A 24,414-nucleotide genomic window follows, 5' to 3' on the forward strand; every position below is an offset into this window, starting at 1 on the left:
TAAAAGTCGACTAGCGTAATGAGTTTCCAGGTTTATCACGAACAAACAATGACATCATATAGGCTTACTCAGTGGCTAGACACAGAAGATGTATTGGCAATGCTCAGGCTACAGGAGCAGACCCAAGAATACTCCCACATTTTTGGAAGGTAAGTACATTTTCCACCAGAACCTAAACAGGAAACCTTGATGACTAAGAAGCCGTAGGACCAAGTGCTTGATGTAAGCTCAGAGTATTTATTGACTTAAGTGACTGAGAATACGGGTACAATAAAAACTAGTTGAGAAACTAAAAACACTGCTGTATTCATACGAAGCTGTGTGGATGAGCAACATATTACGTACATTGCATATTACTTAATACACCCACTTAGTAACTCGAATGTTTGTACAAATATTTTATAGTTGAATGTTGGTGTGTGTTTGGAGATCTGGTCGTCGAGGCCCCTGCCGTCGACTGCCGCCCAGATCTCTCTGCCCCTTACGGATCCCTCCTGCAGGTGGTGGGTCCACGGGAGGACGGCCCCACGTCACTCGTTCTAGCTGTGCCCGGCCGGGCCCAGTGGGGGAAAGGCCCAGCCACCAGACACCCACCCCGGGCCTGGCTCCAGGATGGGGCCCCTGTAACGCCAATCCGGATGACGTAAGTGCCCTTGTTCTTGTACTCATCATAAGGGGCTTCTGAACCGCTCTTGGTATGACCCGTCACCTAGGACCTGTTTGCCTTGGGAGACCCTGCCAGGGGCTTAAAGCACCCGACTACATAGCTCCTGGGATAATTCAGGTGCTCAAACCCTTCCACCACGTTAAGGTGTCGGCTGGCTTGGGGACACCTCAGGATCCCCCTGGAGGAGTTGGAAGAAGTGTCTGGGGAGAGGGAAGTCTGGGAGTCCCTGCTTAGACTGCTGCCCCCGCGACCCGGCCCCGGATAAGCGGAAGAAAATTTATGGATGGATGGATGTTGGTGTGCTCTCAGAAATAACTAATTTTGGTTAAAAGGCCCTAAACAGATCAGCAGGTCAGAGGTCAGATCCACAGCTGTTGCCGCTCACCTCTCATTCTTCCCTCTGGAGACGAGACGTGACTTCTCAAGAAGATACTTCTCCACCACAGCTCTACAGACAAAAGGAGAAAGGGAGGGGAGAAGAGGCAACAATCAATAATCAGGTATCACTCCACTTAAAACAGACTTGGAGAAGTGTGTCTGCTGGGAGAAAGAGCTCCACATATAAGAAAGATGCAGCAAAGATATTCAGGGCAATAAAATGTTTATCTCGTGAATGTGAATCATACGGCAGCCAGTGCTTTACTCAGCCACGATAAGGTTTCCAAATCAGACCTTACAAATTAGCCGTTGTTGTTTCGTTGGTGTTGCTTGTCATAAACAACAATGACACGAGCCCTTGTGACATACCAACAATAGAGAACTGCTAAAAAAGAAACACACAGGCATTTGTCAAGTCCCAAATGTTGACAAAGGCTTGCACAATGAAGTAGACAGCTGCACATTAGACTGGTCTTGGTCATTTTACACTGAATTCACCGTTCCTGTTACATTACATGTCAAAGAGCTGCCTCCTGACACTGCAGAGCTAAAATACCAGTGCTGATGGCAAAAGCCACTCTCAAAGTCGATCTGCCACTCCCTCAAGACACAGTCATGCAACACAGTATTACTGCACTCATATCTTTTAGAAACTCAACGTATATAGAAACCTTTTTTCACAAGAAATAACCTGACAAGTCTTCAGTGCCATCAGAACTGTAATATTACAATAAAGTGAGATAACATGACAGGTAAAGCCCTCATGAAAAGCTTGCTAAACTCATGTCTAGTTTAATTTTCATACAGTTGTTGTTGTTGTTGTTGTTGTTGGGCCGACGGAGCAAATTTTTTGCAGTGGTAAATGTTCGTTACCCCATTGGTTAAAGATAAATACAATGTGATGATGGCCTTTTAATTAGTTTTAATAATAAACAACAGCCCCATGAAGCTCAAAAACTGTAAATATGAAATAATATAGGAGGTATGTACCCCTAAATTAAATTTCCTGATTGGATTTCAAACCCCACTTAAGAGTAAGAAACCCAGTGGGACACAATGGGAGTCGTTGTCATTAGGGGATAATCCGGTTGGGACACCATTAAATGCAAACTCCCGAACACCAGCTGCTGCCTCACACAAATAAATGACAAGTTTACCCCTTAACCCAATATTCCCCCTTAAGAGAATGAGCAGTGCCCCAACACTCTTTACAAGAAAACGGAAGTGACGGAGCTAACCAGACACTGAAGCTCACGGCAACAGTCAGGGCTGGGAAGCAGGAAGGTCATGAGCGATGTAAAAGTTTCAGAGGGTATACTGGAGAAGGAATCACATGACTATGAAAACGACCACTGTTATTCAAAGGATAAACCCTCGTTATGAAATGAAAACATGCATGTTTACTCACCCTCTGACAACACCACTCTCCAGGTAATTCACTTGGATGAATTTACCAAAACGGCTGGAGTTGTTGTTGTGGGCAGTCTTGGCATTTCCAAAAGCCTGAGAGAAGTAAAAAATATATAGTTAAGGAAGACTCCATACAGTTTATGTGTTATAGTAACCTTATTATTACAACAAAAACAGGAAATAATGCATTGCTCAACACAAAAATAACCACAAATGTGCATGTGAAAGTATAAATGAGAACAAAAATAATATACCAGGTATAAAGTAGCACAGAGTGAATGTGTACATATGAAATAGAGCAAATGTTTCCGATCAAGGCAGCGAGGATGCACTGTCCCCTTGAGGCCTGCACTAAAGACACATCAATCTGGTTGCCCCCCTTTCTCTCTACTCAAGCCTCTGCTTCATTATCTTGTGAGAATGTGTGCGTGAATGAGAAGCAGAGGAAGAGAAAGTACGTACAAGTCCGAAATGATAAATGACTTTGAAACATGAGCTTTTTAAATAAACAAAAAGCTAATGTGTCACTTGGACTAAGGTTTTTCAAGCGTGTTCACTCAATGCCATTATCTACGCCTCAGTATTGCCAAGTACATCATGATACGTATCTCGACACTCAGAGCTTGATACAATACATGTCCTGATACATATCCAGTCACATTTCAGCCCTGCAGAAACTGCCTTAATGCAGCAATAAATAATTTAAAGTATGACAATTAGGGCTGGGTAATGCCTATTACCTCACAACACAATTCTGTTTGATACATCCTGATTCATGGATATCCCTTAAAACCGACGTTAAAAGTTTACTGGTAAGTAGAATAATAAAATGCATTAGAAATTCATGTTCACGTTGTCCTCAAAATCAGAATATAACTGTCCTATTTTCAGCTCCTCAGATTCAGTCTTGATACAGCAGTCTGCAGGTTCAGAAGTGTAGAACTCAGCAATTTCTAATGACTTTGTGTCATTTAAAAGTATCACACATCTCTGTATCGATACACGTACTACTAGGAGGTCCGTCACGATATCGATATATATTGTGCACAGGCCTAATCATAAAACACATCTCTGCATTGAAAAGCCTAAGTCTGTCAGAATAAGTTGCTGGATCGATATTTGAGTTGGGTCCTATCATCTTCAAATAAATAAAGAGCCACACGGCACTGCAGACCTTCAGTAATCATTGATACAGCGGGTTCCGTTTGCTCCTGATGCACTTGCACACATGGTTACAGCTCCACTGATACAGCTACAAACAAAAGGCCAGCACAGGGGAAGTTGACTCAGTGAATGTTAAATAGGCGCTGCATTGTGTTTGTGCAGGCAGTTGCAGGATGAATTTGATACAGTGCTGTTAGTCCTGATTGGAGACAGTTAGGGGGCACAACTTCACACACGCCTGAAGGCCGCCATCAGGATTCCTCTGCAACTGCTGACCTACTTTCAGTTTGTCAGTGCGCCAAAGTAGGTTTTTGAGCGCTTTTCATCACACCTTCATCCAGTTTGCACAATGTATGAATTCCTCTGTGGCACCAAACCGATGCTCAACAAGAAAACTGTTTAGATTTAATTTCTAGACCACGGGTATCATATTGTGTTTCAATCAGATTTGTCATTGACAACCAAAAAACTCTTCAACCAACAAGGGGTTTGCTCAGAGCCTCCCTCAAAGCCCCTCCTCAGTAAACTTAGCTCATACACTTCATTGTTCTCACCTTGTGCTTAGAACGCAATCCTTTACTCAACAGGAATTGAAAATGAAAAGCTCAAAAACTCAGTTTCTCTCCCATTTACCCCCCTCAACAAGCTCTGCAGCATAAAACCCTGGGTAATCTCTGCAACACCATACAGAGAATTCTAAACAAGTCACAGCATCATTCGTATTCAAACATGCCCATCGGCCCAGCACCTGATTGGCTGCAGCGTCCGTTAGGTATGAGGAAGAGATTCAATGATTTTTGAAGCCATGACCATCAGAAAACGGAGTTTCCTACATCAAGACCTGACTTGCTCTTCTAGGGTTGATGCAGTTTATGCTAAAATACTAAATGAAGATGGGAAATAAATTGTCTACAAGACGATCCAAATTGTTGTTTTTAAGATATGCAAAATGCAAACATTGCATACATCATCTATATTCTATAATAAATGCTGCAAAAATAATTGATAAAACAATAAAAACTTTCAGTGTAAAGCAAAGATAATTTTATGAAGATGGACTTTGTTTTTTTTTTCAGTTTACTAAATATGTGTGATTAAGACACTGGTGAATACACGGCAAACACAAAGAGCTTGACCAAAGGGGAGTTTCTCAAAAGCAGTGCCGTTTACAAGCTGTGTGTCTCAACAGGCAAACGCACCAGGGTAGGATAGATTATATACCCACAATTCCACTCTGCACTGTAATTTTCTTTGAAAATAAAAGTGTGACAAACACTCGTATGACAGTAGGGCTGGGCAATTTGTCAACAAATATCGACTTGCAATCTGATAGCTGTGACAATCTGCGATTCGTGTGACATTGTGTTTAGTGTTAATGTTTAGACGTTTAAGAGCTTTTAACCATGTTATTAATGTGTTTAACCATGTTATAATTGATTAATGCATTTTTTATTAATGTTTATTCACCTGCATTCTTTTCTTGGTGATGCATATAGGATTTGGCAGCGTCGCGTCCACTGCATCGCTTTAGGCAGGTCAGATACAAGGTTTACACTTTATTTCTTTTGTCAAGTCGTTTTTGCAATTCAAAAAGGTCCAAAATTAAATAATGAGTGACAGCCTGTGACTCACAGGTGTCATAGATTTCAACTATACTCTATACTATAACTTTACACAAGACTTTTTGGCATTTAGCCCATCCCAATTTAATTTATTAGGACAGGAATCAGGATGTAGTTTCTTTTTCTGCAATTCCTACAATACGTACTGCCAATAGTTTAGAATAAACAAGCTGATGTGTTCCTCAAAAAGTATTAATATCAAGAACAAGAAGTATAAAATGAAGACAATTTTTTAGTACAGAAACAGCCCTAACCGTTTCCACGGCCGCTGCCAAGGCCCCGACACCTCACTGCAGACTTGGTACTTTCACAAAAGGCTAAAAGAAAGCCAACTGCCACTGACATTTCCCACACCCAGAGCCCCACAAACTCTCAAAAACATCACTCCAAAAGCAGAAAAATAGGCTTTTCATTTGTAGTTGTTGTGTTGGTACATAGAGTAGCATTCAGTGACCTAATAATAACCGTTTGTTGTTATCCTCGATCAGAGAAGGAGTTTTGATGAGATCACATGGCACTGGCAGTGAGTGAAAGCATTTATGTCCACTGTGCATGGCTGCCATCCAAACTGGCAACACACAACACATCCTAAAGCCGCACTTGAACCACTCAAGCTATAATTAACGGTTGGGGTTCACAAAGAACGTTTTCTTTAAGTTAAAACAACAGCTTTAAGAGCTATTTGAGGAGATCGTTGAAATTGTGGCAGGAGTTTGTTTAGAAATACCCCAAAGCAAATGCAAAAGCTTACTCTGACATACTTCGGGATCACATTCATAATTATGTATTGACAAATGATATTTTACTTCAAACAGAGTACGAAACATAGTCAAAATAATGATTTGTTCTTATACAAACTCCTCTCATAATTCTGGTTGGGGAGAAATATATAAAAAAATGACAATATTAAAATAGTTGTTTTGGAGATGTCAAATTGAATATAGTCTAAAATCAAAGCTTTAGCAGGGCTAAAACTGTAATCTTTCAAGCAATGGTATAAAAGGTGATATTTTTTGCACATTTTGTGAAATACTTGAACCTCAAGTAGACATACACAAGCAGTAACTGATTGTCATTGCAATAAATAAATGAGGGGGAAAAAACTCCTAGTTATATAATACTTAGATATTCCACAATATAATTCCAACATAACAATCTAGACCCCAATAAGGATTAAAACAAGGAATAAAATAAACTGCATTTATTAACTATTAATGTACAGAAAGCTGATGTCGGCAGAGCGTACAGCTTAATGCTCGAGCTCCAGTGATGATGACGTTGTGGGCTCTTTCACCAGGCTGAAGCCATTTCACCCAGCCTCGCCCATGTCTACAGGAGCACCACATCAAACCAAGGCTCACGTGGGAAGAACGCTGCCTTGAATAGATCTGGGAGCAGTCTGAAGCTCGTATCACCTTGGTGCTTTTACGCCCAAATTCATTAAGTCCGTCATAAAGACACAGACAATACAGCCAAAATATAAAAGACCCGTAACGTGGAAACAGACAATTAGAACACGAGTTAGAACGGTCAGCAACTTCTTTACACTTCCTGAACAACAATACAGCTCTCGTCTGTCCACGCCCCTCCAAGCTTAAGTCACGGCAAGCATAAGAAGCGTGGTTACTTCCCGTGTTGTGGCTGCTTCCTGTTAAAGAAAGTTCCGGACGATAGGCACTTCTTGTCAATAATGATATGAGATGGACTCAAGGAGATCTGAACACTATACAGTATAAAACCATATAAATCAGTATGAAGAAATCACGGCTTGGAAAGAGCAAGCATTTGAATGTGATGATTATTATTATTACTACTACACATACAATGAGACATTTCTACAAAATACAGTCATATATATAAATAAAACAAGTACACATAATCTCTATTCAAGTCTAAAGAAAACAAGAGCTCCCAAAGGGCTATGCCACAAGCAGATTAACCAGTTAAACCAGTTCACGAGTAAACCGCTCACAGTTCCGAGTAGGCCTTTTATACATGGCCAAGCAAAGAAAATATGCATACTACAGGATACGCAGTACTTAATTTTGTTAGGAGAAACTTTGAACGAATAGTAGCGGGTCTTTTTGCTATGCAGTGTGTTTTCAGGTCAGAGTGGTTCAATCTGCCAGCAGCCAGGACTTGCAACAATGACCTCATCTCCTCAAAATGTAACCAAGGCCTGTGGATCAACCCCCTGTATTTGTCCGGGCCACAAAAATGCAGAAATCACAATGTAATACAGGGCTGCGGCGACTAATCGACGAATGGCGACCAGGAAAAAACATCGCAGACATATTTTTTAATCGTTAGGGACTCCGAAAGGCACACAAAAATACCTTTTAATAACAAGGACAGCAGCATGCGACATATTGCCCCACCGACATTGAAGGATGCGTAAAATGCAAAGGACAAATATCCATACGGAGACAATAAAGGCTAATCTAATAAAAAAAAATCATAAACAATTCCTCATTTTCATCAATAAAAGAATCTCAAAGCCTTCCCTCACAGTATTGCAACATTAATTTGCTTATAAACGTATTCAAATAATCATAATTTACATTGGAAATAATGGTTTGGCCAGTCGACTGCTAAAATAATCGTTAGTTGCAGCCCTAATGTAACATACACTGCTTATGAATACAATGGGATGTCTAAAAGAGCAGAAATACTTGGACTTAATGACAGACTTCCTCCATTGACCAGTAAAGGCTAAAAGCATCTCAATGTCAGCCTCTGCAACCACAGCTCTGGAACTGGACAGCAGGAAAAATGCATCGAGCGACTGAACAACAAAGTGGCAGCGGCTGAACCGGAGGGACGCGGGTTCTGCTGATGAAGGGTAAAAACAGTCTCCGTGCAGCATTTTCATCCGTCAGAAAGAACCAGCGGCTGACAAGAGCGAGGCAAATCCAGCGAGTCGAGAGTGACGGCCAGTGGAAACTTACTACAGCTGGTAAATGTTCTGTTACAAAAGCGCTGTTCTACCTCCACTGGGCACAGCCTTTTACACCACACAAGATGCTGGAGAGCAGCTGGGTCAAGGAGGGTCAAGGAGGGTCAAGGGTCACAGGACAGGAAGTATCGCAGGGTTCCTCACAGGTTTATACTGGTGATCTCATCAAACACAATATAAGTATATATGCTAATACTATGCTAAGTATACTAATACAAAATAGTGGATTAAAGATTAGATAAAGTTACTTCTATATATTTATGATAATACTACAGCTTTGGTTTAGACTATGGCGTGATGTCAGCGATTTAATAAAGAATAGTTTATACTTCTGCGTGATGTTATGTTTTATGTAAGTACTGTAGGTTTATGTGCAAGAGATTGGGTACAAATAAACTCTGTAAGGGGATCTATGGGTGCTCCGGTTTCCCCTGCCACTAAAACATGCATATATCAGGCAAAAAAAACATAAATTATATTATACATTTATTTATTTAAAAAATGTATTTCCTCTCTCGTACCTCTAAGAGCAAAAAGAGTTTTCCAAATGATGTCACGCTTTTACATGAATCTATTCCGCAATATGTGTGGTGTACAACAAGCTGAGATAAAACAGTTTCAATTTCCTTATAGAAGCAGAAGATTCTTTCTCACTAAAACACAGATTTATCCTTGTCCTTTGTAGAAAAACTACACAATGTACACAGTAGTTCTGAAAACCCTCTTACCTCCAGGACAGGCCCTGCCCCCAGGATGGTTCTCTCCACTCCGCTGGCGTAGCCCTTTTGGCTGAGAGCAGTGAGACAGTGGATGAGGAAGTTGGTGCTCTGGGTTTTGCCTGAGCCGCTCTCTCCAGAGATGACAATGCACTGGTTGACCCTTTTCCTGAGCATGGCATAGTAGGCCACGTCTGCGATGGCAAAGATATGGGGCTCCAGTTTGCCCAGCTGGTGGTTCTCGTACATCTTGACATACTTGGGGTTGTAGATGGGCAGAAACTTGAAAGGGTTGATGGCGATGAGAATGCTGCCTGCATAGGTGTAGATCTTTTTCTTGTAGAAGCGTGTCCTCAGATTGTTTAATATAGTGTCCTCATTGAGGACAGGGAGTTTGCAAAGGTCTGCAAAATCATCCTGTGGTGGAGGGAGGAAGCCCCTCGCAGCCAACTGCTGTACCTGCTGCTCCTTGGACAGTGGCGGGAGGTGCACGTAACAAATGGTGCCATCAAGGTTCCTTTCCTGTGTTGCAAAGTACACGTGTTATCAAAATTGATTTTTAAACCATGAAAGGATGAGGTCTGTAGTTTAAATTCTAACTTCTCTACACATCAGTAACAAACAAATGTGTTTTTCAGGTTTGGTATTGATTCAATGTTACAATGTGCTGCTTTTAAAGGGCAGGGTATATAGAAATGTAGTTTCAAATGTTAAACATGATCTATCAACATGATCTAGCATCAAACATACTCAAAGGTTAAGACACTGGCAACCCAGGTGCAGTTGTGAAAATAGTTCCTTTTTCTCAAACCAGTAAGTGCACAGGTGTCAGATCCTCCCTTTGAATGTAATCTAAGGTGAAAAAATGAAATGTACTTAACCCACATAAATTACTGACAGTGTGTGACCTCAAAAACAGCCATGACAATAAAACAGATAAAAATAGACCCTGTTCTAGATGGTTAATGATGAGCTGTACCTGTAGCAGGAAGTAGAAGCCCAGACTTTGAGCATGTTTCTCCTGGGCTTTGCGAGGCCACAGCAAAACCCTTTGCACCGGCAGATCCCCGGCCTCCAGGACCCACTCCTCGCCTCCACTTTCTTTCACCTCTGCCAACACATAAGAACGCCCGGGGTCCAGCCCCAGCGCCGCCGCAGCATCTGAGATCACGGAGGCTGCTGTGGAGTCCTTCTGCACTCTGAGAAACACACATTTGCACGTGTTAACTTTACACAATGTCACCTTTATGTTTTACAGTGTGCGACTCACATGAGGCAGCAGCAGGCAGAGGACTGGGTCATCAGCCGCGGGTAAATCTGCAGCAGGTACGAGCGGTTGTCGAGGTCATTGAGGCTGGATGGCCCTCCTCCCCCTCCACCTTCACCTGCGATCGTTGCCATGGTGGCAGCGCCATCTCTGACACTCATCCTGGGCCAGGGGGAGTGGCCTCAGCATGCCCCCGCCTCTCTCACCAGGCAACTCCTGCAACCCATAAACACACATGCTCATTAGACAAGGCCATAATATCTCAGTGTGTGGCGATAAGGTCCTTTAAAACAGTTATCAGTCCCTGCAACAGAAAAGTGCACTGCCAACTGTGCAATTTCTCACATTTAGGAGGCGGCAAAAAATAACAGATTTCACAGATGAGCTCACCGATTGTGTAAAGAAATGACAGAGACACAACACAGCCACATATTAACACATTTACTATGCAAGGAAGGAAAACATTAAACACCTAAAGAATGTGGCCATCTTTGACAGCTCATCAATTTAAGTAGAATGCTGCAGTTTAAAAAAACAGTCTGATGTCCTTGTCTTAAGATAAACTCATTGACGTTTTATGTTCAAAACAACTCTGAAATGCACTGTGCCTTGTTTAAAACAAAAAAACAAGCCATTTTCCTTTTTTTAGACCTTTGCAAACATGTCTAAATCAACTGTGGCTAACATTTGGGGCCCTGAGGAAACAAGAGTCTGGTTTAAATCACTGCTTCAGTAATGATGATCCAAAGAAGCCTACAGCTTATCATGCTTATCATTCTGAAGAAACAGAGCAGTTTATTTTAAAAATCTCAAAGTAACAAAGTGTGTACGTAAAAAAACAGGTCAAGGGACAAACTGCTTTCATTGTCATTTTTTTTTTTGCCCATTGGCTTTATTAGACATCCCCATTAGTGTGAAATGGGGATGAGAGAGAGGGAGGACATGCAGTAAACTGTCGGAGTCGGGATTTGAACTCGCAACACTGCGGCCGGCTGCACTTGGAGCCTGGCACACGTGTGCTGTGCCTTAACTTAACACTCAACCCCCGGGCAGCATTCAATGTCATTTTTATAACAGAGTTCATCAAAGGTTTCTTTCTGGTGTTTCTGATTATACAAAGCATTTGAGATCTTTAAAACAAATGCAAGGATAATATTTTGGTTGAAACCTTAATAACCCACATGAAAAAACTGGCATTTTATTGACAGTGATGTCCAGTGCAAAAAAAGAGGATTTGGATCATTTGGTTCACATTGACAAATGAAAGGAAAACGAGAGCAGCCCGAGTCATGAGCCTGAGCTCGTGCCAGTGGAGCTGACCACAGCCCCAGAAGCATGTAGCATTGTAGCCTGTAAAGCCAAACCAAGCTATTCAAAACTACAGTACAGAGACAGGCTCAGCATTAGGCCACATCATGGAGGCTGTAAAGATACTCACATTTTACACAATGTCAATGTTGTTTGGTCTTATAATAATAATATAATGCATAGCAAAAATCTGCTATGGTTAAAGTCTAATTGTGTGTGTGCATGTTTGTGTGTCAGTGCGGTGAAAGAAGAGACGCTGACAGCGGCGAAAAGTCAACATAGACAGAAAGAGAGAGGTCCCAGGAGACAATCAAAGCTGAGTGAGATTATACGGTTCCCCCACTGAGAGAGATCCTCTGTAAAGATGGCTAACATTCCTCAGATAAGACACAGTCTGCTCCGTGTGGGCTTAGCCTGGCACTTCAGCTGCTTACGGCGAGACACATCCCAGAGCATCAGACTACAGCAGAAGTATTGAGGGAGTCAGCTGCAGCTTAGTGAACTTACACCCATGTGCAGAGGGCATCCTGGCCCTGGAACTTAAACTCATTAACCAAACCCCGATCACAGAGAAGACAGGTCAACTAAGCCTATTCAGAACCAGTAACAGCAACTCAAATCTGTGATTAAACCACTACAAGGAACAACAGTTTATTTCTTATTATTTTTACAAAGATGTATTTTTTTTGTAGTTGACTAAAGAAAAAAATCCTGGTTGTCCAAAATATGTCCTGTGCATCAATTAATCAACTAAAAGATGGCGCAGCGCTGACAAAAAATATTTGAATCTTTGTGCAAAAAATAAATACTATAGTGTGTGTAAAAGAACATTAAACTGTCCAGTCACTCCCAAACCTGCAGATAACTCACTTCTCCCTTCTGTTGTTGTGCGTACAATAATTGTGGTAAAATAATTGGTCAACAAATAAAAGACGTGTTGGCTCAGACGCCATAGCCTGATTAACTGACTAAACAACTAAGGGACAACAGGTTCACAATTGAATCTAAAGACAGAGGTTTGTTTTAGAGTTTGAAGGTGACTAAACAGCAGAAGTTACTTATGTTTAAATTTGCCTTGAGACGATAGGTTGACACATACAGTAAAACAGAAGTAAAACAAGCGAGCTATGTTTGGCTCATTGTACAGACCACTTCCTAATACGTTTGGACAAAACAATGGCAAGTTCACAGATCTGAAAGAGAGAAGGCCGAGGCAGAATAATAGTCTGCTTTTATACGGCGAGTCGCTGCTACTACATGAGCTCATCATTGGAGACGTGTGAAAGCATTTCAAGAGTGTTCCAGCGAGTCCTCCATGACACAAACAGAGTCAGAGCTGAGACAGTCTCTGATCAAACAGGAAGTGGATGACCAACAGCCAGAAGTCCCATCTATGTCAGTGGGTTCATATGTACTCTGACACACTAAAAGCCCAATGATGTCACTAAACTCACACTCCCAGAAAAGACACTCTATCTAGACAGTAAATCTAGAACATAAACACAAACTGAACAATTGAACTTGCTTTTAGTTTAACATTGACTCCTTCGTTTGTTTTATGATAGTTACACATATTTTCAACACCAAAAAGCTCCACTAGAGGCGGAGCCCTTTGTGCAGTGACTTGTGCAGAAGCAGTGACTAAACGAGGCTGCCCCCAGTTATGAAATGTTGTAAATGAGACGGTTCTGACTCACTAAAGATGAGTAGGGCTCAAACGTTAGTATTGTAAGATTGGGAGAAGAACAGATTTTACAATTATTAAAAATCACTGACACAAAAATAGTGAGATCCTTCATTTATTTACACTGTAGATGGAAATGTATGAAATCAAAAGTTCTGAAGGAGAAAAGCCAAATAAGTTAATTCCATTTGAGTTTGCAGATTATTACATTTTTTAAAAAGTCATTGTTTCTTCTAAAACATTCATGATTACTCTTTAAAGTTATCACAATTATACATGTATATTGAGGATGAGTGTGTATGTATATATATATATATATATATATATATATATATATATATATATATATATATATATATATATATATATATATATATATATATATATATATATCTGTAGAGTATGGTGTGAAGTTATGTGACATACTAATGTTTCATAAAGTATTTATGTTTACATGGTTCCCTTTTACATAATGCATGCAGAATGCTCATAAGAGGCATTTACCAGCACACGGTAACAAGAGAAACACGATGCAGTCCAAGCAGTTAAGCAAAAAGCTGCTCTGGCGACTTTAATCATTTACTTTTACTGCACATTACAAAGAAAAGTAAATCTAATGTGAGCATAGGGGGATCTCGTTTATCACTATCACAATTAATCTGTCTCCTAATGAGAAGTGATCTGCTTATTGATCTGATAATGGTTTTACACCGGATGTTCCCAACTAAAGTTTCTTGGCTTAAAACGGTAAAATAGTACATAGATTGTGACTTTATTAGCACATCTTATACACAGAACACAGAAAACACTGTTGCCATTAACGCAGATGGACTAGGATAAAACGTGGGGCTCCAATTATGGCATTTATTAAATAAAAATGTCCGTACACATTCAGGAAGCATCTGCTTATGATAAACTACAAGCACGAACTTTGTTAAGACTGCGCACCACCTGAACATCTGTGTTTAAGTTAAATATAACCAATTTGTTTTAGTCTGGATTTCAAACATTTGAGCCTGTGCGTCAGTCCCAGGAGAAAGTGGAGCAGGGGTTATTGAAGTATCCATCAGCAGTCTTCTCTCCACACATGACCACATGGAGATGAGAAGGGCTGGCTCTGTGCCCAAAGAGGCGGTTTGTCCCGTGGGTACAATGAGAAACACTGGAAAAGCACTGTAGATTTGGTGTGTGCCTGATTCTGACGTGTATTCTCCCTCCTGGGCGTTCATGTGTCGCTCCAGATTCATAAATGTGTAAAGGCTGCTCCTACTGCTGCAGCACAGAGCCAACACCAGCCCTGGGGTATCCACGCTATAGGAAGCGCAGATGCCCCTCAAACGGCGGTGAATGGACACAGGGCCCTCCCAGAGCCATGTGGCCTTTTCACAAACCAACCCTTTTGTTTACAACCGTGCCGAACCTCAGGAATTAACTCATGCTGCAAAGACGAGCTCAATAAGACGTACACAGATCGAGAAAAGAGAGAGTGAGGGAGGAAAAGGGCAGAAAAAAGGGGCACTAAACGCTCGGCTCCTCCCCCCGTCTTGAGGTCAGATCCCGCGACAGCCATCCAGGAACAATACGGGCTGTGGAGCATCTGCTGCTGGCTATTAACAAGTGTTAAACTTTAAAGGTGAAATTCTTAAGTTATGCCAAAATACAATTCACGTCCGATTTCAAAAACCTGCACGCCAGCCGTTACACAACGCTCCAACCAATCAATTTGTGCGTGGTCATTAGAGCGCTTGCCATTGATTTTCCCTTTTTCTATGCGAGGATGCTGAACGTAGCGTATTGGCGGGCTGATTCTGGCAGACTGCTGCTCATTTAACATGCCTCCGGGGCAGTTATGACCCCGATCACGCGCGTGTGGTAAACATCGCTCCTTAAAAAACACGGATGACCTATTTACGAACAGCCTGAAATGATCACGGAGTTGTGTGTTTTTCTCTCGAGGCAATGCAACATTAGTCTCGGGCGCTGCTTAATAAACTCCTACTTTATGCACACACATCACAGCGGGTCAGTAATCCGTTCGGCCTGTGCGCCACTTCCCGTCGGTTTAACTGCCTCCTGAAGCGCGTCACTCCGGCGACTTCCATGCCTCTTGCCTCGTGTGGAGACTCTCACAAAGGCCGCCCCCTCACCCTACCCGCTGTGCACCCCCCACTCTCTGCCCCCCCCCCCTCCTCCATCTGACATTTGGTACGTCCGCTATAACCCAGTCCAGATGCCAGGTCACGCTGTGGAAAAAAGAGATCAGTCTTGAACCCTCTGTAAATACCTCCATCCTGATGCTCCTGGTTTACTGATGCTCCTTTAAAGTCAGTCGCTAGGTTTACTCGCTCGGATACGGGCTTGATCGGATTTTTTGTCTAGTTTCTCCAGAAAACCGGACCACTATTGTCCCGGTCTACGTGCAGGTCAAAGAACCGCATGTGTGAAAAGGAAGGATGTTCAGGGGCGTCTAGTCATTTAGCATTAGCATTATAAGAGTTTGTCACTAATTGCTGATAAAAACGGCTATCACTCGTAACATCAAAATCATAATCAGGATTATTTGGCTCATAATTACTTCTATACTGTCAAAATGTACCTGTAGAGAAAATATAGCGCCATATATGGATCAGTAATATTTAGTGACTAGAAAAGTGGCTTTTCTCCAGGTTTTTAGAGCCAGATTGAGCACATATTGTATATAATTTGAACAGAAGAGAATTCCTTGTATTTTTGATTACAGCGTTTCTGTAATTGAATAGAGTTAACTGTGTTATATATTGGACAGTGATAGTGGAGAGATGTAGGCAAATAATAACTTGTGGTTGTCAAGCGGCACAGTCCAATCCATTTAATACAAATAAAAGAGATGTAAATTAGTGATGGGACAACGCCTTGTAAGTAAAATATAAGATAAAGATACATTTGGCTTGGATACAAATGTTTGTATCCAAGCTAATTTACAGTTTGAGAAGTCGTAGTTCAAAAAGTGCTACAAAGAGAGCAAAAATATATTAAAAAAAGAGAATAAACTGAACTGCATAATTTATTTCTTAATTTATTTGTCAAAATCTGACCTTTGTCTTGTTTACACAAAGTAAATTGTAAAGAAATAGTCCCTTAAGTAATGATCTCGCAGCTTATTGATGAGGTTTAAAAAGGTACAGACTTAAACATTATTCTAAGGTATTGAAAGGCAATCATTTTCTGAAAGTGGAGAAGGAAAAACTCTTGACAAACATTGGTCTTCCGTGATTTCTTACACAGTTAAGTTTATGTCAAGTTAAAACAGGCCTGTGGCGACCACACATTTATGCTTTCAATCAGGCCAAAGAGCTGAAACTCTAGATTTAAAGCCAAATGAAATACAGCCGGCCAATGGGGCCATTGCATGTGTGCTAATACGAGCCAGGAGGCCGAGCTTAACCTGATTGGCTGTTTGGGCACCTCATTGGTCAGTGTTGACAGGGGATTCCGGAAGGTTGTCCGCACCCGTCATCGTATCCATGTTGAACTAAACGTAAAGTTTAACCCAGTTCAAGTCTTCAGAAAAGACTGAGGAGGTAAGTTAAGGCAAGAAGAGAATCAAAGGCACTGACATTGATGAAATGCAAAACTATACTTTCTTTGAACACACACAAAAAAAACAAATAGCAAAGTGCTGCGCCAAAAGGCAATGGGCCTAGAATCTCACAATCGTTAAAATTTTGTGTCTTCTGGACTTTAACAACTTGTAAACACATTATAAAACCTGCTGCATTAAGGCTGAATCTGCTCATCTGAAATTCCAATGCATTTTTAAATTCTACAAAATCAACACATATACATTTTAGTAATTTTTTAACATGGTTTTAAGGGATATTTATGTATTGTATTAAGCTAAAGGTATAGATATTTATCATGAGGCAATAGGCAAAACACAGTCCTACTATGAATGACACAATGGTTCAATTTGAGAGCACTTCCCCATGTACACAAATACACACACAAATACATAACGCAGGGTGAGTCGTTTGGAAATGGGACAGCTGCAGGAAGAGATGGAGAGAGACGGGGAGGGATGGAGAAGAGGAAGTAAAGAAGGATGAAGGCAGACAGAATGGAGTATTGTGCAGTCGTTCATGTGGGCTGCACCGCTTTAAAAACACTTCCCAAACACACAGTTCTATTGTAGCCCCAGAATAGCCACTGAACAGCTCAAAGTTCACGGTCAAGTAATCCTTCTACCCACTAGCTACCAAGCTGCACAAAGTTTACTTTGCGCACAAATCTTGGCTTTTTGCCCACTTCATGTAGTAAAAAGGTCCATATTTTCCTTTAGCACTGGGAAATGGTTTAGTCCAGTCTGGACAGGAGGTGTATGTGTGGGTGGTTTGACATTACTCTCTGTATACAAGCCAAGATCCCCACATTAATAACACTGATCTACATTTCACATGCTTTGACCCGAGTCTGAACTGAAGCACGGCAGATAACAGCAGGGCGTTCATGATGCAAGCCTGCAATGAAAACTGTGTCTTTGTCGGATATTGTTGTATCTGAGAGCATGGAAGTGGACATTTAATGTACTTCTAGATTGTTTAATCTATGAAAACCTCTTCCCTGCGGTGTGACCTGTGTTTGGGCGGCCTAGGACTAAATAGTGAACTATAGAAGTACAATTGGTTTGTTTTAGTATATCAAGTACTTTAGGAATACAGATATGTTTAAATACTAAATCAGGTGTACAAAGGTACTTTTTCAGTAAGAAAATGGCCGGCGTTTTCTCTGGTTCTCTCATGACTTCCACCCTGCCGGTGTCCGGCTTCACTTCTCTCAGGGTCCATGCATCTTGCACATGTTTTCACTCATCAGTAACCAAAGGCAGACATCTGTGTAAAAATAGTGTAAAAACAAACAGAGCGGTGCAAGTCTCAGTAGACTCAAGGACACACACGGACAAGGTCTACACTAGGACTGTACTCAAAATATCCATATTGTGACATGACGGGCTTGTTGGCAATACATATCAATTCACCTTATTCCGGAAGTTGCCGCGATATTACGTAATCCTTCTTCCGGTTGTGTTAGTATGCATTATTTAACATAGGGCTGCCAACCTCCAGAGAAAATAAGTTCTACACAGACTAAAAGGCCGTTTTCGGGCCGCCCAGGGAATCGGTGCCTTGTTGACTTGGTCACATGAATATTTTACACAAATCAATCTACTTTTCCCTCTGTCTGAGTTAATGCAGCAGTCAGCAGGTTATGAACTGTTTAAGACTGAATCTGCTACGCTGAAAGGGTATTCATAGGACAATTGTATTCTGATATTAAGGACATTATGAACATAAAATGTTAATGATTTGATGAATTTTGTTATTCTACATAAAACATTCATTAAAAAAACATTTAACACTGTTTTTATAATATATCTATGTATCGGGATACGTATCAGGATACTGGTATCCTGATACGTATCCCTGGTATGGACATGTATTGGGTTACATGTCGTATCGTGGACCTTGTATCAGGTTCAGAGTATTGGGTTACATGTCGTATTGTGGACCTTATATCAGGTTCAGAGTATTGGGTTACATGTCGTATCGTGGACCTTGTATCAGGTTCAGAGTATTGGGTTACATGTCGTATCGTGGACCTTGTATCAGGATACGTCTTGTATTGTTTAGTACTAGACAATACCCAGCCCCAGTCTCTGCTGCATCTCTTCTACCTCAGTTTGTGCCATGTCTCCGTCTGGTCTTTTGTCACTCTCCACAAAGCTTCAGGCATCTAGGCTGGGCTCACGGAATGCTCCATCACAGTTTAGACTTTCAGCATGTTTAACTAAAACATATGCTCCATGTTATATTTGGCAATACTCAACACACAGTACATACAAACTAATGCTGTTAATCTGGCATCTCATGCCCAGCATTCTTCACTGGTGTGTCCAGTGTAGCACACCCTGCCTCTGGCATCTGCAGTGGCACCCATTACTCACTGCAGCATGTGCTTTAACTCACACTGCCCTTTAAAAGGCAGGCTCTGGGTTTATATCCTTTCAATGACTGAAATGTTAGGTTGTGTTTAAAAAGAACTCAGCCACCTGTTGAAATGTGGATTAAATATGTACTTGATACATTTTAAAACAAACTAATACACTCTTTGTATCACAGCCAGCCTCCATGATCTGAAGAAGATATGTGCTGTGCATTTACTTTTTGTTTTCAGTACACTGGAGGTACAGGAGTGCACACATCACGGTTTGTTTTGTGAGTGGTGATGCTATTGGAAGAGGATGTGAACTATAGACTGGGCGTTTCACAGAATTATTGTACTTTAAAAAGAGTAAATGATCATTAACATGGTAAACGGCTCATAGTGAAGTTTTAACCTTCACACTTAAATAACCTTATGGAATAGTTTTAAGTAATCATGTTCCACAAATCAACAGCTGCACCTATAGGTACAGGACTCTCATTAGGCGTTTGACAGCATCTGAGGAGATTATGGAACCGAGCAGTACAAAGAAGTGTAGTCGCCTCAGGGTTTGTCTTCTCATTGGCCATAATCCAGAGCCGAGGGACAGGCTCAGCATCCGCAGAGAGTGATGGAGGAAGAAGGGGCAGGTCAAGCACTCCACCAGGCCATTAACTAGTCAATCAGCATCCACACTTCAGAAGTAAGGACAGGGCCGGGGCCGACAGAGTGACTGCAATATGTCGCTGAAATCTGAGCTGAACACAGCTTTGTCTTGCATTATGCAAAGGGTTGCATATGTCACTGTCCCTGAGAACAAGCGATGAGCCGACAGATGTGTGTTTAAACAACCCTTTGCCTTCAAAACATTTAGGTTTACACTGGTGTCAAGCTTTGTTTTCTTTTGTGTACAGTAACTCCATAATATAAAATGCATCAAACTGTGGAAAGCAAACTCAGATTGTGAATCAATAATTCAAACCTTTCCATTGAAACGTCAGCAAAATCTGGCCCACACTGATGTATGCTCCTGCCTTTGCAGTGTGGAAAACTCCAGTGCTCCTGCAGATTTTGGTTAAACTTTGTCTTGGCTTAAACATGCCTGTAATCAGAATGTAAACACTCAATTTAGTGTAATCAAGATCATCTTCAAGCTCTGATTCCAATCATCCTGAGTTTATGTTTGAATTGAGAAAGATAAGTAAAGGTTATAGCACAACAAACTCGAGTCAATCCTTAAACTGTCTCTGCGTCTTTTCCTCCCATGTACCCTGTCATTACTGCTCCGGCTATTTATAAAACTCATGAATTCAACTTCACAATGTGGAAAGAGCCAAGTTACCAAGGAGTCTGTGGTGCTGATGACTTGAAAACCTCATTGCCCTCCCCCTCTGTTTTCACTTAGCTCAGTCTGTAGCTCAGTCACTGCAAAATGTGGGTCATTGGAAATGCAAATGTTTAGTTGGCCATTTTATGCAGACAATACAGTAGTATTGATAAAAAGAGCTTATTTCACAAAAAGCTACCAACAATTTAACTGGAAAGGTGACCCTCAAAAGCAATGGTGTATAAGGCTGTTTTAGTCAGAATCCTGTCTTGAGTACCAAGATGAATATTCTGAAGTAGGACGAATAATAGTACCTCGGACTGAAGTAAAAGTGCAGTGGAAGGAACATTAAACAATGAAATGGAAGATGTGCACAAGTTAAGAAGTTGAGCAAAAGACTTGAAGAATGAAGAAGAATGAGCCAACTCTCCACTGGAGCTGGGTGATAAAAATCTGTACTAAATCACTACTCTCATTGGTCAGCCTCTCTAACATGACAAGTGGCACAGAGAAGTGTGAACTCTTAGCTGTATTGAAAGGGGGCGGGTCAACATAAGGGTGCATGTCTACTCACTCCTTTTTCAAACTATTTTCTTGTACATACCAAAGGTACAACTACAAATGAAAATGTACGTTTTTATCATTGTTTCTTGATGGCCAAGCCAAAGTCTAACAATATTATAGAAAAAGATGATGTTAGACTTAAAATCTTATTGATAATTAATGTATTAATGATGAGAATTGTGTTCTAGGCTCTGAACAATTCCAACCCTTCTCTCTACTTAAATCCATATCCAAAAGGTTTAAGCCATTTATTTCCAACTAACCGAATAGCGATAGAGATGATAAATATAAGTGATCTGTTCTTCTGTATCTACCTCTGGATCTACCTGCGTTGCACCAATGAAATTTCCCCATGTGGGACAATAAAGGATTATCTTATCTTATCTTATCTTAAATCATTGGCTCAAATTGAATGCAGTGGTACTTGGTCAATGTGAAACATGTCTAAAAGGAGCGCACACAAAAGCTTGTGTCCTCCTTCCTGACGCTTTATAACACAATCACCTCCTCAGATTTCAAGGATTTTCAGTCCAAGTGCATCGTGCGGTATCATTTATGGGCAAGGCACAAAACACACAGCTCATCTTTGAACACCGAGACCTACAATAGGCCTTTCCTTGATGCATTCTCACTGCCAAACGAACACACAAGCCACTACATGTCTGCGATTGTTGCCAAACCCATGGCAACAAGCCAGAACGCCTGCGTCAGAGAAAATGCAAACTCGTGAAGAGCCTCAGAGAAACATCATAGTAGAATATGACGTTACTGTATTTGACATGTTTTACGTGATGCTTTCTCATTGCAACACTCGCGCTGCTCCTGCGCCGTGTGCTACTGAAAGAGCGGTTACTTTGTGCAGCCTACATCATCACTGCACTCTTCCAGCTGCACACAGAAACATTATGTCGTCCAGGGACTCAATACAAATGACTTTGCAGCAGCAGCAGCCGCACAGTAAAGCTCTACTCCCCAAATGTCCTTGACCTATATAAACAAAACCTGAAATAAAGCATCATCAGTCTTATCATTTGTTGTAGCTTTCTGCTCATACCGTCACAAACAATAACACAGTTTAGATCCTGTCATAAAAAATAAAGCCCTTGGATTATCATTCGCTCAGAGACCTCCATGAACTGCTGCCACGATGGCGATTGGATCAATTATCTTTTCATCCCTTTTCACACAATTGCATCAAGCCGGACGTGCAGGCCAATTACAAGCTGTGGTGGAGCAGAATCCGTGGTCTCCCCTCCCCCTTCTTCTGCAGCCACTGTCAGCGCCACTGGTTTGCTCAAGACAAAAAAAACATCACACACAAACATATGGCTTTTGCTAGTCCAACTCCAATTTGAACCCACTATAAGACTTCAGCATTAACATGTAATAGCGATTTCACATTTCTTTCACTTTTTCCAATTGCTTTGAAACGATTTAGACGGATTCAATGTGGTGACCTTGATTGCTGCCGTCGACAATATCTGCAACATCACACATTTAATCATTTCAGATTTGTCGTTATCCTCTTGTAAATGGGATTATATTAATAATTACATTCAGGATATGGCAGATGGGGGCTTTATTTGTGACGAGAGAAAAAACAAAGCTGATATCTGATTCATAACAGGGACGTTGACAGACCAGAAGCCACAACTAACAGCTCTGTGTGACAGTCTTGCGGGTTTGCAGAGGAATAAATTCACGTCAGACGACAGTAACATGCAGCCAATGCTAACCAGTGCCGTAGATTTGCTCAAGTGACAGAGAGAAGTTGAAAGTGTGGTCCATTATTGCAAGACTTGGATGCTGCAAACACTGGAGAAATACTTGGAACTTAAATGTGAGAATGGGGCTTGAACAGTAATTAATCACAAGCAAATGCATGTACAAAACAAGTATAAATTAGGAATTGGAGCTTTTTAAAAGTCATTATTATTTAGCATTACAGTAAAGAGTAATAACAGGAAGCGCTGACAGAGGACAGGAACTCACCAAATACAACAAGACTAGAAAATATTAGGGCCGCAGCAAACGATTGTTATAGTCAAACCAGAGATATTTTAAAGATGTTTCACCAAATAAAAGGTTGAACCATGAGGACTGAAGGCTTCTGAATGGGGAATATTTACAAATAAATTGTATTAATTGATGAAAATCTGAAATGGTTTATTCTTTTTTTTGACATTCTGATTTTAAAATGCCAGTGTCTTTGTTATAAATGGTCTTTTGGGATGTATTTTAAAGTCTGCAAAGTCCAATTAACAATGATCAAAATACAAATATTTTAATCGTCAAATAGTCATAATAATTGCAATTCATTGTTGTAGCCCTGCAAAATATGTTTAATTTATTTTTCTTTATTATTGTGATTTTTACATGTGATTTTTCATTGGGAAAGCCGTGCAGACTCCTCCAGCAGCTTCACCTTTCTATAAACATTGCCAACCCTTAGTCACTAAAACCCTCCAATCATGGCGTTTCCAGGCAGAAATTGCAGCCATGAAGAGCCCATAATGACAGCTCTGACACGGGGCTGGTTTCCACAGACGCCGGGGGTTCTTCTGGTTCCATTTTCACCTCCACAAACCCGGTGTGCGGAGCAGGAACACGACCGTGGAGGGGCTCCCGACATTCACAGTGGCCTCACCAAAACAACAGCCCATTGACATGAAGGTTGGTCACATTGTTGGTCACATTGTGCTCCAGGGGCCCCCGGGGACATTCACACCGCAACAAGTCGCACTCAGTCACGCCGCGTGCAAAAAACTGCTCATTTCTACAACACCAAAACAGACAATTATCCGCGTCGGAGCCTCTCCCTCTGGATTAAAAGACACGGTTTCGGCCGCGGAGGTGAACGCTTCAGCAAGACGGAACCGTGTTAGCGCAATGTGGCTAACTTCCCTTTACAAAACACACAAATAAAACATCCGCAAATGAGCTAAATGGATGATGTTGTTGTCCATTTGTCAAGAAGAAGAAGAAGCAGGAGAAGAAGAAGAAGAAGAAGAAGAAGAGAGGTGGTGGTGGACGTACCTTTCCCGGTAGTTTTTCTCATTGTCTTGGTTCTTTGCTGCATTCCCTCCGCCTCGACCGGAGAAATAGAAAATGTGCTTAAAAAATGTGTTCTAAAGCTGCAGAGTTGCAAATAAAGTGCTAACACCAGAGGTAAAAAAAAAAAAAAAGTCTCACACAAAGCTCAGAGTCACACGCCTGGATCACAAACCAATAAAAACCGCTCGACGTAAAAGAGTTTGCGGGAGTAAAACAGGAGCGTTCAGCAGATAAAACGCGACAAAAGCTCTCGTAAGTCCATTGTTTTCCAGCGCAAATGGTCGTTTTGACCCGGCTAACAGAGCTAGCCAGGCGCTACTTCCTTTCTCTGAGTCCAAA

The 24,414-nt window shown here is 41.3% G+C and overlaps 1 protein-coding gene across 5 annotated transcripts in view; it reads right to left on the minus strand.

The window, feature by feature from the left end:
- Positions 1-24,164, minus strand: part of LOC140353991 (myosin IXB) — a 39,563-nt gene extending 15,399 nt beyond the window's left edge. For all 5 annotated transcript variants that reach the window (XM_072438796.1, XM_072438794.1, XM_072438797.1 and 2 more), the window contains exons 1-6: positions 24,058-24,164; positions 10,184-10,396; positions 9,893-10,112; positions 8,926-9,435; positions 2,454-2,548; positions 1,053-1,115 (exon numbers count right to left, since the gene is read on the minus strand). In XM_072438796.1, the coding sequence (XP_072294897.1) occupies positions 1,053-1,115; positions 2,454-2,548; positions 8,926-9,435; positions 9,893-10,112; positions 10,184-10,341 (1,046 nt within the window). In that variant the 5' untranslated portion in view covers positions 10,342-10,396; positions 24,058-24,164. The remainder of the gene's footprint in view (positions 1-1,052; positions 1,116-2,453; positions 2,549-8,925; positions 9,436-9,892; positions 10,113-10,183; positions 10,397-24,057) is intronic.
- Between the last annotated feature and the right edge of the window lie 250 nt (positions 24,165-24,414).

Source organism: Eucyclogobius newberryi, unplaced genomic scaffold (genome assembly GCF_026437365.1).
Source record: "Eucyclogobius newberryi isolate DKJ021-1_F unplaced genomic scaffold, fEucNew1.0.hap1 SCAF_9, whole genome shotgun sequence".
NCBI classification, from domain to species: Eukaryota; Metazoa; Chordata; class Actinopteri; order Gobiiformes; family Gobiidae; genus Eucyclogobius; species Eucyclogobius newberryi.